The following is a 19,675-nucleotide window of genomic DNA, read 5'->3' on the forward strand; positions in this document are numbered from 1 at the left end:
TGATATTCTTTTACAATTTATTGTTATTGAAACAAGTGTGGACACAGATGAGTGTGGATAGTATGTTTGACAGTGTTTTATGATAAATGTAGTTCTATGATTTTCCTATATGTGTTACTAACTGTGTTGCACGATGACAACCAACCGGAGCATTAGGAGTATTGTTTATTTATATTTAGTTTAGTTTTTATGTTCAAGACAGGCATGGAAGAGACACTAATTGCATTAGTTACCAAATGATTATGATAGAATATGTTCCACATCTTTGATTTTGGATACAATTTATAGCTAGGAGAGCAACACATAATAGGTTCAATTTTTCGTGATTTTTTTTAAATTGGGAGATGATATCTGAGAACATGATATAAGGAGCATGTAATTCAGTGGTTGTCGTTTGTTTATGCGTTACATATTCGTTTTTTCTTTATTTTTTGTACATAAATAAGCCTGTTATTTTTCTCCTTTGAATTGTTTCACATTGTCATTTTGAGACCTTTTATAGCCGACTATGGTGCATTAGCTTTGCTCATTGTTGAAGGTTGTGTGGCGACCGGTAATTGTTAATTTCTATGTCATTTTGGTCTGTTGTGGAGAATTGTCTCATTGGCAATCATATCACATCTTTTTTTATATGTATTTGCTAACTATTTGTATGGTTCTATTTATATATACTGAGCGCAAATGAAAACGCAACACTTGGTTTTTCAAAAATAAAATTTATATTAGAAATTATGATCTTTCAAAATGAATTGTTCTTGAAAATTAACAATTCTAACAATAGATCGATATCAAACAAAAATGTTTCATTGTCATCTTTCGGGCGCAATAGATAAACGAAACATCCAATGTCGAATCATCAAATCACAGTCCTAACAAAAAATGTTACAACCCTGTTGTGCAGTGCAATCTCGACAGCGCCGTGGAATTGATCATCCCGGACGTTTAATGTGATCTCGAGGAATGTTATTCCACTTGTCCCGCAAAGCAAACTCAAGCTGACTTTTTGATATTGGTGGTGGTTTTCATCGTCTAAACCATGTCATTATTGAAACTAATAAAGTTAACATCTTAGTTTTGATATAATTGAAAGTTGTATTAACAGTTTTTAAACCGGATTTTTCTTCCCTTTTTATTACTTGTAAGATTAACAAATTATTCTTTGTACAGAAAAAGCACTGGATTTGATTTCTTTATTATCATTAATTGTTCACAGCCACTGTAAGATGAAATTCTATAAGTAGATTTGCAAATAATACAGTATCACAATTTACGTAATGATGCTATTCAACAAATAGGTAGTGTTATAGGATTGACAGTATTTATTCGATACATCTTGAATTGAAACTAAACAAACATGCCAAATGTTATTTTATATTGAAAGCAAAAGTTACTTGCAGATACTTGATTTCTTGCCCAGAACAAATTCTCGAGTGAAAAAGATAATTGTTATTTTTTATGCCAGCTATTCCAAAGCTAAGATTGTTTGACTATCAGTATGCAATTTCTTTTTATTATGATATCATATATATAATTACAAATGAAAAAGGAGTAATTTCTGATATCCAAAATATAAACATTGAAAATATTAAATTCAAATAAAAAAGGACGTGCTCCAATCATTATGTAAGCTGTGATTGTCTCGAAAAGAACTAGTTTTGCAGTAATTCGACTAAATCATAAACGTTTAGTTTTCGTAGATTTTGTCAAAACTCTCCCCTTTTCATCAAATGCCACTCATATTTCTTAAAATTTAATATGCTTTGGCAACTGCACATATTGATTTTACCGATTGAACATTATAACCTGTTAATCAACGTCAAATTGAAACTTCAAATCATCAATAATATAAAACTTAAACTGTATACATGGTATACGTATACAATATCTATAAACTGTATACATGGTATACGTATACAATATCTATAAACTGTATACATGGTATACGTATACAATATCTATAAACTGTATACATGGTATACGTATACAATATCTATAAACTGTATACATGGTATACGTATACAATATCTATAAACTGTATACATGTTATACGTATACAATATCTATAAACTGTATACATGGTATACGTATACAATATCTATAAACTGAATACATGGTATACGTATACAATATCTATAATCGAAGTTACTTATTTCATATATTGATATATCAGATTTTCCCCCAATTTCTGATTCAAAAGGAGAGAGAAGCTATACGAAAACTATACATCGAAGATATAAACGATAAATAGATAAAATTTCTAAAAAACAATAATCAGAAAAAACACAAACAATAGGTAGTCAACTCGTATGGTTCCAAATGGTACACAGTTCCGATTTCCCTAGTTTAAGTGTAATGTGTTTCATGGCAAATACAATGTCGGTGATTTCACTTTCAAAGGAATAGAGGAAGACATTGTTGTTACGACAAAATGGTTATTGTGACACAGATATTTCATAACTGACAAAGATAATACCTTAATTGTTTCCCCTATTTGTTTTTGTTAAATTTGCATTTGTCAAAACATTCTGCAGAATTCATCTTTGTAAAAATAAAGGGATATTTGGTATAAATAACGTTTCACCCTTCAACATTTAAAGTACTACAGTCAAACTTTCACACATTATTTCATTGCATATAAGAAAATAACGATCACCGAAAGTAAACCAAGCACATTTTCACCTTTATTTCTCTGTTTATAAGCTTGAGTAAGCAGTCACCGTTTCCAATTTGTTTGATTAGAACACCCTAATAAAAACAATGGTGCTTTGAAATACCCAAGATAAATGTTTATGAGTAGAAAAATATCTGCAATCAACTAATTTCCTGAACCTGTTAAATTCAAGGGAATGTCCTTTTTTGAAACTTTTTAACATGAAACATTATGTGATGTACTATGTTTTAGTAGTATTACACTTGTAATCAGCTCCCAACTATCTAGGAAAGCATGATCGGAAACGTAAACTATCAACCAACAAACGAGTGTTAAACAACTGTCATACCCCTTGTTTTTATGGCGTTTTCTGAAGAAAATGTTCGATTAAAACTGGTTTTATAACTAGTTAAATCCTCTTTTGTATATGACAGCTGTATATAATTCCATCGTTTTGACAAAACTTGGTCAGCAACCCAAACAGGTATGATAGGTTTCGGTGACAATCATCATGATTCAGCAACCAAAACTGTGTAATCATACAACACAGACATACAACACAGGCATACAACACAGACACACGACACAGACATACACCGCAACTGATAAAAATTGAAAAGCATACAACGAAAATCTTACAGTGACATCAACAACAAAAATTGTTGTAGTTAATGGTATATGTAAAAAAAAAAAGACATCAATAAAAAAGTTTTTGTAGTTGAACATAGTATTGACGGGAAATTTTTCTCCATAGACTGGTGTTGCCAAAGAATAGATTATAAAGTTATTTAATTACCCGTTGTCTATCTTTTTATGCGGCTTCACTAAATACTAGTAATTAACTGAAAAGAGTTTTGTGTTTAAACATTTTGTTTAATCAAATACATGACTGTATGGTTGTATCATGACCTTCTTCAGCAAACAGAGTATCATCTTTAAATTATGATCACATGGATATTTTACATACTAAACAAAAATATAAAAAATAAAAAGACCATGTGTATACCATATTTAGTGATTGCTACTTTAGAATTAATACTATTGCAATGGAATTTCCAATACGTTAGCTAATTACAAAATTAGAAGAATTGTTAACTTGTTTAAGGATTTCAATTTGAAATGACATTTTGCAAATATTACTTCATTCCTTTATAACACATTATGCTCCAGCAAGTAATAGATTTTATTCTAAATTCTGTTTTCATTGAAGTCTAATGAATTGCAAGAACCAGATGGCTTTCATTTAAACAGTTACATGACCTTTTATAATTCATTTAATTCTGAATCTTGTCAATGTAATTTCCTAGGTTTGATGAAAATGGAATATTTGAAAGTTAAAAAAAACTGTAAAATTGATGCCATGTCATGTGTGAAGGTATTAAAACAGACAAAGTTACATGGAAAACTTGTTAACAGAACAACTTTAAATTCGTGCATATGTTCTGTAAATGCAACAAAATTACATCATACATGCAATCAACCATCGCTTCCAGTATGTGCACACAAAAGACGGTTTAGTTAAACATGATTTGATCGTCGATATCATCCGTTCTTGAGAAATAAACGAACACCATAATTTGTTCCTTAATACTGATATCAAATGAATTTTAAAAAAAAAGGGACTCATTTTGTTCCTGTTTAAGCTTTGAAAAATGAATTTTTAACTTCTATGGAAGCTAATCGTTATCCTAATACACCAGCTTTCTTCATGTAGGATGACTTTATATGTGATAGTATACCATAGAAGTCTTTTTTAATATTCATCTCCGTTTAAACATTATGGAAACACCTTGCAAAGCTTTAGGTTCAGATCATTTAAATATTTTACTGTGACTTTACTGTAATTGTTACTTTCCAAGTATTGCAGTTAAAAATTATGACCAAATTGCAATTTGTTTTATCAAACCAGTTAAACTGTCAGACATTTTAATGAACTGCTGTAGTTTACCACAGTCAAGTCGTGGAAGTGCCAGGTGTTGATATAAAGCATACTTACAATCCTATAAGACTTTAACCCCACTTCATTGATATTATGAAAAAGAATTGCATAATTTCTTTACATACATTCTTATTGAACTGCTTTTTTAAAAGGTGAAAGGTAATAGTTTATAAATTGCAAAAAAAAAAAATGTTAAAAAAAAATATTTCTTTTAGAATGGAATTTTCTATGCATGCTACAAAACTTTCTTTAAACCAGTCTCTTGAATTTTTGGAAAAATATTTTAAAAACTTGAATATACACATTTAAAATTTTAAACGGGAGTTTAGATCAATATTTAAACGATCTATGCTATAAGATGATCTCTTATTTAAACTTATTAACAATGTATTGTAATTTCACATATATTTTAGTCACTTTTTGAATTATGTGTTAAACGATTTCTGTTTGTTTTACCTTTGACACATTTACACTTCAAATAAACAGAAGACTCTAAATGGAAAAGCAAAAAGTAAAACAGCAAAAACCGCAAAGATATACTTTGACAGGGGATTATTACAGCCTTGTTTTTACTTCATTAATTATAAGTTTAAAAATATGTGTCTCATTTATACAATGGTAGTATCTAGACGTATACTGTGAAGACTACATTTCCTGTGGCTATTAGTCGAACACCCTGGCTAGTGGCAAAGTAAACAAAAACAAAAATCATTTTAGAAATTACTTTCATCATGCATGGCCGACTAAAAAAATAAAATATAAAAATATAAAAATATTTAGATCATACATACAAAATTCATAACAAACAAAATTTATTGGAAAACATACAACATAAATAACATTACACTAATGGAAGCCAAAAGAAAGGAAAATTAAGGAAACCCTGAAAGATGAGAGTGATAGGAAATCTTCTTTGGTACATCTAACAAAAATGTACATCAACAATACTTAGCCTTTCACAAAGGAGTCCTTGTAAATATTTCATCAATATAGGACACTAAATGAAGTAGTATCTAGTAACTATAGATAACCGAACGACCTTCAACAATAATCAAAACCAATACATGTACGTTTAAGCATGCTATGAAAGAACCCGACATGAAAAATGTACAACAATACAAAAGGGAAAACTAGCGGTCTGATTTATGTACAAAACAACATTGTGATATAAATAGAAGGCATTTACGCAAAACCTCCAAAAGTGACGGTCGTCACAAGAAACCCTCTCATTCAAAACCTTTGTGGCGAATTGCGACAACTATGCGTATGATAGTACAATGAACTACATCAAAACAACGGAAGTATAAAATGATATTTTATAATCTGCAGATCTCCAACCTTTCAATGAAATTGAAAAGTTGCCATGCTTCATAACAATCAGAATGTTAGATATCAAAAGGTGAAAAACACTTTGATAAGCATTTTCAGTGAAACGGAAATTATAGGATTTCACCTGCATTAGCATTAATATATACTGACAAAAATAAGCACGTAAAACATATTTAATTAAACATAAACAATAAAACTTTAAAATAAAGACCATAAAATTCATTTTGTTATCCTATTACTGTCTTTCATTGACAATATGTTGTCTGATTGTCTTTTAAATTATTGTTTACTGGCTAAATTGTCTATTAGTTAGAATCGTCTATTGTAGTTATTTTCATTTAGAGTTAAAGCGATGTCGATCAAAATGCTCATCTGAGTAGATCTAAGATTAATATTTAAGTGTGCATAAGTAATGAATGTTGACTCATTTCTGCAGCCCGATATAAAAGGTTCAGCCGTACTTCTAGGTAACCAAACTAAATAGGTTTAGGTTTATACTGAAACATCACTGATCATTTAGGTGAAACAGTAAATTGGATATCAGGGTAGACTGAATATTTCGATTATAAACGGGAAGAGATATATGGTTTTCAGCATAACAAATAAATAAAAGCAGCGAAGAACGGTCGAGATATAATTGTCAATGACAAGCAATCATTCGTACCTTATATCTCACTCTGACTAACATGGGATCTATACAAAATTTGAATGAATGCAACAAAACGATTACACACTTGTTTCGACCTGATTTTTTTAATGGGCAAAAAAATAATGACACTCACTAGATCCTTGATTTAGTTAAAGCACATCAGAAATCGAAGGCTTCAACTATATATTCTAGTGCGTACATAAACAAAGCGTAGAAGGTAATGTAAAGAAAAAAATCCGCTGAAAACACTTTCTTAAATATTTTTGGAAATCTAAAGAACAACAAAACATATGCAAATAATCAGTAAAAAATCAAACCTACCTAATAGCTTTAATATTTTAATCTCTTGATATACACATATTATGATTGGTCATGAACAATATATGATATCAACCACTATAGCTCTAAATAGATCTTGGGTTTAAACAGAGAAGAGCGAAACGACCTTGTGTATTGCAATTGAAAATTCAAATAGTAATTATACGGATAGTGAAGCATTATTAGGTTGTAAATAAAGGCAACAGTAGTATACCGCTGTTCAAAACTCATAAATCCGTGGACAAAAAACAAAATCGGGGTAACAAACTAAAATTGAGGGAAACGCATTAAATATAAGATGAGAATAACGACACAACATTAAAATGTAACACACACACACAGAAACGGACTAAACATTAGACAAAATCCTATGAGAATAACAAATAAAACATCAAAACCAAATACATGAATTTTGGGATAGATAAGTACCGTTACACGTATTATAGTAATGTGAATTCACACTCAAAAATAAGAGGAAACAAACGACACAACGGAAACACAACGTTAAAATGTAACACATACAGAAACGAACTATAATATAACAATGGCCATATTACTGACTTGGTACAGGACATTTTTAAAGGGAAAAAATGGTGGGTTGAACCTAGTTTTGTGGCATGCCAAACCTCCCTCTTTTATGGCCATGTAAAATATTACATTAAAAGGACAACACAACATTACAGGACTACAATTTAAATAAATAGGAGAACCCAATTGACAAAGAAACACACGAATAATAGCTAACTAAAGGCAACAAGTTTAAAATTTTAATACGCCAGAAGTGCATTTTGTCCACACAAGACTTACTAGTGACGCCCAAATACAAAAGTTGGAAAGCTGAAACAAGTACAAAGTTGAACAGCATCGAGGATCAAATTTGTTTTTTTCTTACATTACAACTGAAAACAAACGGACAATATCATTTTAATAAAACTATATATGTATATATACAATACTAAATTGTGGCAGCCTGACAACGCCATAGCTATAAAATAAAAAGACAAACAGACAAATAATAGTACACAAGACACAACAAAGAACAAAAAGACTGAGCCACAAGAACCCAAACAAAAACTGAGGTAAGGTAAGCAGCTCTTGCTCAGCATGTGGCACCCGTCGTGTTGCCCATATTATTACTAACCCGATAAATAGTATAATTCACACTCGTGAAAAGGGAACGGGACTGTAGTTACGACATAAGGCATATATCCGATATCATCCGATATCATCATAGACAGTCTTTGATAACTAAAAAAAACTATTTCAAAAATATGTGAAATATAATACCTAGAGCAGATAATTTTTTTAACACTAGCTAAATAACCAAATCACCACGGTATATGGTTATCCATAGATTAACTGATTTCCCATCATTGCCAATCATAAAGTAAATATTGTATTCTAATAAATAAAGTGAATCTGTTTTAAATAGTGCCGTGGCAAATAGACAAATGTTTAAATTTACTAAGAAATCGGTCAATACAACGACGAAATCCAAACTAATATTACTCAACAAAATGGACAAATTGGCAATTCTGTTCACAAATTTACGAAGATGTAATTTCACTATACTTTCGTGATGTAATAGAAGTCAATGTAATATCAATAATATAAAGTTAAGTGGTTTGTACTATTTTGATAATCGAGACACAAAGAGGAAGAATGAAGGAATCAAAAGTCGGTTGTTTTGAATGTCTGTAATGTATGTTTACACAGTTTTAGCTACTAGATTCCAATGCCTGTGACCTTAACCTTTTATAACGGTTTGCGTTGCTCACCAAGTGTTTTTTAATTTAACGCAACAAATTCCGGACAAGTGGGAGGAGCTATCAAACTAGGTTTAACCCACCATTTTCGTTGGGAAATACATATAGCAAGTCATAAATAAGACATATGTTTTCCACTGATTGATACAAAAATTAATTAGTCAGTTATTAATGATTTCATCTGTTTAAATTTACATAGGAGTTCGGTTACCTGGTATGTAGAAATCTGTAACAATGCAAATATCAAAAGTAGTATTAATTCTATAAACCTTTGAAGTTGATGATGTTGGAAGTTTTTAACGACCTTAACAACCTTGCCTTGCTATGCAGCCTTTGCACGGTTGAAGTTAAAAAAAGTATAATTTCATCAAGATTAAAACGTTGATATAAAAGTGCAACCCAATGCCACTAATAAATCTTCAGTTTGCATATCTAAATATATGATATTTAATATGATCGTTCAATTGAAAACTAATTGACATAGAATCGGTTCGACTGGTCTTCGGAAGATTTCGAGGGTAACGAGAAAAAAGGACTAGTATTTCAATTTGTCAAAAATATCAAAACTGTCAAAGAACATTAGCACCGTCATGCAATATTGTACACAAGTTTAAAAATAAAAAGATCTCAAAGATTTGCATTGTCAATCAATTGTGTGTATAATATAAAAAAGAAGATGTGGTATGATTGCCAATGAGACAACTATCCACAAAAGACCAAAATGACACAGACATTAACAACTATAGGTCACAGTACGGCTTTCAACAATGAGCAAAGCCCATACCGCATAGTCAGCTATAAAGGGCCCCGATAAGACACTGTAACACAATTCAAACGAGAAAACTTACGGCCTTATTTATGTAAAAAAAATGAACGAAAAACAAATATGTAACACATAAACAAACGACAACCACTAAATTACAGGCTCCTGACTTGGGACAGGCACATACATAAATAATGTGGCGGGGTTAAACATGTTATCGGGATTCCAACCCTCCCCATAACCTGGGATAGTGGTATATAAACATGTTACACTATTTGATACAGGTATTTACAATATAAGTTGTATAAACTCTCTAAAGTTCAGTGACATACCATGTATGTATTAACATGATACACTATGTGGTACAAATTTTTCATCCAAGGTTGTCTAAAAGACATAGAATTCCAGTGTAATGCCAGTGTGTGTATAGATATGATTAGACGTTGTGATACAAAACAGGACTGTGTGGACGGAAAGGATGAGGAGGGTTGTGGTAAGTATAATACTCAAAGTCCAAAAATGTTTCATACCCAAAAATCAATGAAAATTTGCCTATTCTCAGTGAATTTTCGAGAAAAAAATCAAAATAAGAGCTATTTCTGACGTAATGCATGGATTGCAAGAATATACATTTTCCACAAAAAGAAGATTTTTTTAATTTAGTCATTGCATTAGCTACGATTTGTTGTGATTTTGGTGAATTAATCCAAATTTGAAATTGTAACTCAAAACAAGATTCATTTCGAACATACTCTTTTTGGTGTATTCTTATTTGTGCCAAAACCAAAACTCTACTGATTCATGATTTAACGGAAACGGGAAGTCTATCATTAGTAGTAGTATCGACAAAGAGAAAATAATTTGAACGTTTGATTAACGAAACATATTTCAGCAGAAATAACCTGATACTCGCGAGAACCATAGCAAGTTCAAAAGTAACAAAATCAAAAAATGTCATATTTTAGTATTGGTTCACTATTAGTATTCTATTACTCATCTTATGAATCGACACTATTTAATAATAGAACATGTATGTTATGATTATACTTATGGATGTAACAGTTGTTTTGTACTTAACATTGAAATATTTATACCAATTTCAATTGTTCGTGTAAATATTCTAAGTTTTAATCATTTTCTATAATATGATTTATTTCAGCCGTGAAAGCAATATCAAAAAACATCTTTATCCTTATTACTCATGGCAATTAAGGCATTTTATTAAGCAGGAACATTATTCAATAAAGTCATACGATCTTATTTCAATCAACCTTATCTTCGAAGATCTTTTTTGAAAAGCTTTTCCATTTGTTTTGCAATTGACATACTTTTAAGAATAACAGCTTCATATATGCTTCATTAACAGTTGCATAATAGTTTGAGTTTACTGCATATATGGATTGAAGTTTGTCTAATCATCCGCTCAAGTTCTTATTGATTTCTTAAATATAAAATGAAAATTTCAAAGTTGAACGGATATATGAAATCAATGCATTGTTATTACATTAATGAAGTAGGATATCAGAACACATTAAGATCTTTATAAAAATAAGAAGATATGGTATGATTGCCAATGAAACAACTCTCCACCAGAGACCACATGGCGTTGAAGTAAGCCACTATAGGTCACTTTTAGGCCTTGGACAATCCACAAAACCCATTTGACCATATTTTTTTTTAATGTCTTGTCTTATTTCTGTGTAATTTTATTATAATAACAAGGACATTTGGTATGAATTCTAAAATTAAGATAATTTGTTGCAACGCATTAGTAATGTTAGGTAATTTTGATACATGAGTACTTGCAGATTCATAAATATGCATACGTCACTAACATGATAACGTGCTTACTATTGTCAATTTTTCATTTTTTTTAGCGGTATACGAATGTCCACCAACTCACAGTAAATGTAAAAACCACTTTTGTGTACCACGTGATGCAGCATGTAATTTTGAAAATGACTGCGGTGATTGGTCTGATGAGCAACACTGTGGTAGGTATTTATTGTTTCGAATAAGGTCGAAAAATATATAAAGCGTGGTTAAATATAATGATCAGCTTTGTCAAAACAGGATTATTTCTGACTGATTGAATTAACAATGTTTGGTGTTGTGTTGTTATTTGTTGTTGATCACAATAAACAAGACGAAGGTAAACACTAACCAAAGATACAAGGCGTATAATTTGGTAGATCAGATGCATGTTTCTTGAGGTATAACTTTGGAAAGCCAACTGTTTTACGAAGTTGAAGAGTATTACAAACCGAAAATTCAGAAATGTTCAAAATTCGACTTTTGCAATCAATGCCAGGAGAAAGAGTACTTTAGTGTTAAAATTGATATTTATGATTGGCCTTCACAGACAACACATCTTTATCAAATACTTAAAGATTTGAAGGTTCAATGTTAGATTTAAAGACATAAGAATATAGTCTAAATTATCGAATAAAATATTAATTTGTGTATCTTTCCTGAAATTTAAACGTTTTTCTTTTAGAGTACTCTGACTGTTACCACCAAACCCAGTCTCGATATAACAGTTCTCAGTATATGTTTTATCTTTTAGAGTATTCTGACTGTTACCACCAGTCCCAGTTTCGCTGTAACAATTCTCAGTGTATATTCTATGGCTATCTCTGTGATGGGGAGATAAACTGTGAAGACGCTAGTGATGAAACAAATTGTGGTCAGTAAAATTATACTGTAGATTTTTTTTTTAACATCCATCTCTCTCCCTGACAGTACATTTAAACATTGATTGTGCGTTTTAACATGCATAATAATTGGGTATTTTAAAAATTTGGTTTTGTTTTATTACTTTTTTCACAAAAAAAATCTGAAGTAATCTTTATACAATCAAAATTGTGATCGTAAATTTTTACGTGTATATTGAATCCCTGTGATGATGTTTCACTAACATTTTAAACTGGTAAAACATAATCTCCATAACAATACCTGTGATGATTTGTACTTCAATCAATGACAGCAATAAATGAGAGTTGTGAGCAGGTACCTTCTGTAAACATAGACGACGTTTAATTATGTTATATTTATGTTTCCGTATTCATAACGACAGTAACAGGAATTTAAGGATGCATTGTGGAATGACAGTTACTCACAGAAAATAACTTAACTTGTACAAACTCAGCAAGAGTTATAATGGCGTGTGTCGGATGGACACATATGTCAATTTGTTTTAATTTATGTAGACACCTATTTCTTACTGTATCACTTTCAAATAAAACATCAGATTAAACTATGTGAACCTTTTCTCCAACACTATTCAAATATAACTTCATTAGGACAGTACTCCATATATTGCATGACGTAATAGTTTAGCATTGTAACGTGACTGGGGACATACAACAGCTTTCTAAATACGGAAATGACATGCAACCATTGTTGGGGCAATTACCTTGCTGATACCATGGAATTCAAAGATAACGTGTATTTTAGGGCCACTGTGGTCTATCAAAGCCAGAAGGTCAAACTGTTTATGAATAAAAGCTATTGAATGAACAAAAAAAACCCACAATAATCATTAACGTTGATAACCTAAGTTATTACAAAGTTTAGCTAATCAAAAGAAATGTAAATGTATTAATGACACATGAGGAATAAGTTGCACAAGAGCAGCTGCAAGCATACCAGCAACTTATACGACGATATCTATGAGATTGTCCTGAAATAACTACTGATTTTTAGTTATGGAGAAATATAACTATTAAATATATTTTGAACTTAATCGGTCATTTGATTTGAACAGGTCTCAAAAATTGAACAATGTCAAATTATTCAGTCCATTTTCAAAAATATCCACAGTCAAAATTCGGTAAATGTTTTACTACATTCATTGCAGTAAACTATGATTTGTTCTGTTATTGCTGACTGCTTAAACGTTATTACATGTATTTAACTGTGCGAACGAAGTACTAGGTTGTCTGAAAGCTAGTGAGCATTACTGTATAACTGCAAGGTAAACGTCTGATGTGTACCGAATTTACATGAGGAAATATCTGCAAAACAAATTCAGATACAAAATTTAAACAATGATAAATATTACAAGTTTAGGCTTTTAAGATAATGGTTAGAACAGAGCAGTCTTTTCAGAGTTAAATTCATTTACTAGTGAATACTTCTATTAGATTTGGAAGAATAAATACAATTGATTCCTTCTGTAATGACTTGGTAAATTTTTAGATGCAATTGGACTACAATTATATAATCTATAAAGATATAATAAATATCTACATTTGAATTGAAATACAGATATGCAATCATTGGAAAATATGTTAAGCAATTATAGATTAAGATGAAAGATTTATATCTGTGTGATGTAATGCAGTTTCACTTTAACGTGTGAGTTCTATATCAATAGATGGAGACCCACAAAAAGTATAAGTACACAAAACAGCGACCAATATTCTTTCTTCACTAGTTAAAAAATCTAAAACATATGTAAGAAACAAAATTCACCGACACTTATCTTAAGATAAGGAGAGGTTCAATAATTGTCAATTGAAGCAAGTACTTATAGGTCTTGTTTTATTTACGATTCAATTGATCTTATGTATTACAGCAAGTCAGGAATATGACAGTTGTTATCTATTCGATTGATGTGCTTGAGCCTTTGATTTTGTCTTTTGATTACGGACTTTCCGTTTTGAATTTTCCTCGAAATTTAGTATTTTTGTTACATTACTTTTTTCCATACTTTAGTAAGGATATGTCATCTGTATATTTTCAAGTAGTAGTATATGTAAACTGTTGTTAATTAGATATTGTAAACGTTTTAGACAAGAATACTAAAGATGAAACACATTTTGTCTAGAAGTTATTGGTGCTTACATTTGTCTGCTGATCACAAACTTTTTATGGAATTCCTCAAGACTTTTATTCATTTTGTGAGTTATTCGCCCAGTTTACACATAAATAACCTCTATGACAATATTGTTGAATGCTATAATGAATTAATTATTGTACAAATACCTTATCCTAGGTTTCGTTTGCTCAAATCTTTACCTAAAGATGAATTACCATGAGCATTACCACACGCATTGTTGAATGCTAAAATGAATTAATTATTGTACAAATACCTTATCCTAGGTTTCGTTTGCTCAAATCTTTACCTAAAGATGAGTTACCATGAGCATTACCACACGCAGGCAACAAGTGTCTGTTATGATTAAATATATCAAAAACATGTGCTGAGTCTGTAATGGCTTGATGTATTTTGAATTCTGTTATTTATGGAATGACTGTAATATTTTTTCTGTCTATGAAGAAATAACATAAAAAATATGATACACACTGAATAACGTGCGTAGCATATGACATATGACGTTATGGTCACATGACAAAATTGTGTCTATGATATGATAAACAAAACGACATCAGCCAATCAGAGGACGCGTTACATCCCAAATTAAATTATTTATGTTTGTTTAAGGCTCTTACTTCAGATGTGGAGACGGAACATACAAAAACATGGACTTAGTATGTGATGGTTGGGTAGATTGTAACGACCAATCAGATGAGACTAACTGTGAGTTTTTATCAACTTTGATCCTTTACTTAGATATAAAAAAAACAATACCTACACGGTTCACGATATAAATGTATATTACATTGTATATAAAAGACATGTTTGGTCCAAATTTACGTAACAATGTTGTAATAGGTAAATTATTGGTGAGTTGTATTCGTAAATTTAAACATTTGTAATGAAAAGTTTTGTTTTTCTTTGTGGTCGCTTTGTTTACGTTATGAACATCCAGCATTATGCTTCTTTTTTTAGATAAAAATAACACACATACATGCATTCACACACAACTTTCGACACCTTAGGGAGAGGAGCACAGAATATCGGTATAAATGCTTTAAACTTTCGAAACATCATTGAATATTTACTGGTACTCTTGTCTGTCATGAAACTGCTTATTCTATTTGTTTATTTGTATAAATTAATCATTCATCAGAGCCAAACATCAAGAATTATTTGCTCAATTGCACATATCTTCAACAACATATGAAGTGAACGATGCTAACTGTAGTCTACAAACAAAATTGATTAATAGGAATATTAGGTTCTTCGATCGGTAATAAGATGTTTTCTCTTGTTGTGACAGCTTGCAAACCAGATTTGGCAATAAACATTTTTATTTATAACATAACATCTACCATTTACCATATCATGTCCATTGTCTAGTCATTAAGAAAAGATATTTTCGAATTTTTACGATGCTATATATAAAAGAATCAATGTGGTTAGAACGTTGATGGTTGACAACCCTACCAGAGCTTTATCTAATATGCAAATAGATTACAGAAAAAAAGAATATAATGAGAATAATAAAAATGAAAGACTCCTGTTTAATTATCAGAGGTCTTGACAGCTTCCTCTTTAACAACTGTCACGAAAATCCAGTAACATTCGTCCTAATCTGCACAAATGGCATACAATATTGTATTATTAAGAAAATATTAAGCCAAATTTTGAATCTAATCACCATGAGATTTAATCTAGGTTTTGGATGTCGTTTTATCCTTTACTTTAATATAGTAACAATGCAAATTATAGTAATTTTGTTTATTTGTGTGAACAGTTCTAGTTTAAATGTGTAGTCCAATGATATCATGTTTGACTGTTAATGCCAAATAACGGCTATATACGGAAATGACATGCAACCATTAATGAGGCAATAACCTTATTGATACCATGGACGATAACGTTTATGTTATGGCTAGTGATGTCCACCGAAGGCAAAAATTCAAAATATTTATGCATAAACGCTATCGGATGAACTTTCGTGTAGGGTTTGTTATTAGGATTTTTGGGTTGAAAATTTAAGCTCGTAAAACGTAAAGTATTAAATTACTGTTGCAATTTATTGGCGATTATTGTTTTTTTTTTAATTTTTTTTTTTTTTAATATTAAACATATTTTATTAACAACCACCTGTTACATCAACCCTCAGTTGCCCAGGGAAGCAACTAAGGGGGCCCCAATTTTTACAGTCTCATTTGTCGGGGAAAAGCAAATGAGAAAAAAACTCCCACTATAAATTATTAACATCAACCTTTATAAATATTATCTATCCTTGTACAAATGTACATGTACCTGCAATCAATATCGATCTATATATCTATACATCTCACCATATATAATTATTTGAATAAAGTTTGTTTTTTATCTTCATTTATTTCTCACAAAGGCTACCTGTATTTATTAAGCAGTTTCAATTTTATCGTACATCATTGGCGATTATTGTTCATCTTCCTATAAAATGACTAGGCCCTTTCTACCTTTTGAACATTCTTATCGGTCATATTAAAGTTTTAAAATAATGGGTTTTTTTTCTTTATTCTTTAATTACTTTGAGTTATATTTCGGATACATCCGATAAACATATTACAGGGAAATGGAATATGTTTTAACTTAACAAGAGTTATATTATGGGACTACAGCGTCATCAATTTATAAGCATCAATCGAATAATGTATTTTAAAACGAGTGTGTTAGCTTACTATCCATGTCCTGACTTATAACCTATGTTTGTTAGTAAATTCACAAATTTTGTCTTCTTTGCAGGTGGTCCGTGTAAGGCAGATGACTATCATTGTGGTAATGGTAGATGTATAAGACTATCAAATGTTTGTGATGGCAAATGTGACTGTGGATATAGTTGTGATGATGAAAACACATGTGGTAAATATCTACTTAATACAGCGTTATAAAGCCAATCTGTCAACAATTAATATAAGATTATAATTCGCTTGTTTTTGTCAGTCCAACGTCTCTCTTTGATAATTTGAACTTTACGGGAGTCGTTGTCCATCTTTCTTTATTTTGATCATATGATGACAAAAAAGTTGGATTTAAACAGCTCAAAAGCGATTATAAAAGCTTTGAAATGTGTTGTTGCTATTGAATAAATATTTCTTTGAACTATTTTAAACACAAAGACATCCAAAATAGATACCAAGAAGAAACGTCTCTGTGCTATCTGTACTTGACACTTAGAAATAAGTTTCGTTTTCTCACAATGGTATATCCCCATAAGACAATTACCCAAATGAACGCTCTTTTGTAATATTTTTAGGTTCGATGAACAGCCGTTTGAATCAGATTTTATATCTGAATATATTATTTGACTTTCTAATTACCAAACAGTTTATTAAACTTTGTCAAATATTTTATTGTACTTGACCGTAATCTTTTTGAAAATATAAATTTGTATATTCTTTTCTTTTTCTTCACTATCTCCCGAGAAAAGTGTGTTGTCTAGTTTACTTAAAGGAATTAGTGCTTGTGTGTAATTTTGTAGATTTCATCTGCTAATTCTGATCAAAATCAAAGTAGAACCGATTGAAAAACAAATATTAAATTGAAATATTTCACCCTCATGCACTGTTTTTATTCCATTTCCGCTTGTTCTTAAAATTCCCCAATGTTAATTATGTATATTGGTCCATCTTATCGTATTAAACGTATTATTTCTTCCCATGATTTTTTTATTCATACTATCAACAACAACAAAATTAGACACATCGACCTATTGGGATAAAAATGAAAAATTTACTTTATAGATTTGATGCGTTCATACTGCTTTAACCTTCACCAGAAATTCTCTAAACCAAAACTTGAAATAAGAACCGAAATATGGAAGGAGCTATATACTAAAAGGGAATAATAGCTAAAATATGAAAATAACACGTGTCAGATTGTATACGTCCGAAGTGCATTTCTTGACCTATCAATCCGGAATGCTCAAAGCCGAATATTAAAAAGCCAAGAATGTATCAGAACCTACACAGTTGAAGAGCTATATAACCAAAAACGGAAATTGAAAAAGGCAAAATCCATATATTGAAGTTAAAAAATTAGTTTAAATTATTCTTAGGTCTATTTTGCATGCCGAATCTAGAACCTTGAACGACTGCAAGGAGACATTTTTTAACGTTAGGAATCTCAATATTACTTCCATAAAAGTAAATTGTACTTTTTTTAGATCTAACAAAGCTCTTTCAAACTAACGGTTTCAACTTGAAAATAATTTAGCGCTGAATTCAGACACATATTCTTCATTTTTCACGGAATATAATGATCGTGATTTTTAAATTTATAGCAAATTACATCAACTGTATCTACCTTGAGAGAAAATTGCAACTTAGAAATATGTTCACTAGAAGTAGGAATTAAGTGTTATCGCAAACATTCTTAATGACTGTGCATCAATTTTATGTTCATGGTGCAATTTCACATTAAAAATCTCTTTGCAGATTATTTTTTTTAATGCATTGCTCTATAACCACTAATTACTCCTAAGTGATGCGATTAATTACAACATGAATGTACATAATGATAATGATAAAACAAAATCGCGCTAGTCTGTGTAATATAAGAAACACCTGCAGTATTATGCATGTATGTTTTTGTATTTTGCATTTGCTGTGGGTGAAAACATTCTGTCGATCAGAGTTTCCATAAAATGTTTGATTGATCGTACACAGCTGTTAAATTTAAATTAATAAAACAAAAAAGAAACCTGATCAAGCAATAAAGTATCGCCAAATGCAAACAAAGTCTTTAGAAGAGGGCATGGAAGCTACTTTAGAGCTACTTGATATGTTCAATCCAGTAAGCCTTGGCTCATGCAAACATGAATGAATAGACAGTTTGGAAGTTGGTTGTACCTTCAGATCCTTTGAATGAATAATTCTAAAGGTTATCAATCTAACATGACAAGGAGATATTTGAATATTTATTTAAATACAAACATTAATTAAGGTATCATGAAATTAAAACAAAGCATAATTTAATTGCTATACAGCTATGACAATTGGCGGTCCTACTTATATGTTATAATCGGACAATAAAATGTTTTTCCTCAGACTGTTTATGGCGTTTCAATACTGAATACTTTGGATTATACAGATTGATATATAGTTTCAGATTCATGACTCTATATTATTTGTTAATGGATTTAATTTAAGGATTGAGTAGAGGTTTTAAAACTCATCAAAAACGTTGATGTATATATAATTAGTCATACGAGCGATTCGTCTATATATAAGACGCATCAAGAATGGTCAAATAACATATGAAGTTACAGGGCAGCATTAAAAACTAAAAGCTCATTAACATATTCATGGTTATGTTATATATAATAATACCTTCTATGGTTAGACATTAATTTTGTCCAAGAACACATTTTCTACAAACAGTGCAGATTTAGTAACGTTTTGAGATAGAATGATA

At 30.5% G+C, this 19,675-nt stretch overlaps 1 protein-coding gene across 3 annotated transcripts in view; it reads left to right on the forward strand.

Moving 5' to 3' along the window:
• LOC139519162 (G-protein coupled receptor GRL101-like) overlaps nt 1-19,675 on the forward strand; it is a 106,513-nt gene that overhangs the window by 44,222 nt on the left and 42,616 nt on the right. For all 3 annotated transcript variants that reach the window (XM_071310997.1, XM_071310998.1, XM_071310999.1), the window contains 5 exons: nt 9,797-9,907; nt 11,292-11,408; nt 11,981-12,100; nt 14,864-14,959; nt 17,006-17,122. In XM_071310997.1, coding sequence (XP_071167098.1) covers nt 9,797-9,907; nt 11,292-11,408; nt 11,981-12,100; nt 14,864-14,959; nt 17,006-17,122 — 561 coding nt within the window. The remainder of the gene's footprint in view (nt 1-9,796; nt 9,908-11,291; nt 11,409-11,980; nt 12,101-14,863; nt 14,960-17,005; nt 17,123-19,675) is intronic.

Source organism: Mytilus edulis, chromosome 4 (genome assembly GCF_963676685.1).
Source record: "Mytilus edulis chromosome 4, xbMytEdul2.2, whole genome shotgun sequence".
NCBI lineage: Eukaryota > Metazoa > Mollusca > Bivalvia > Mytilida > Mytilidae > Mytilus > Mytilus edulis.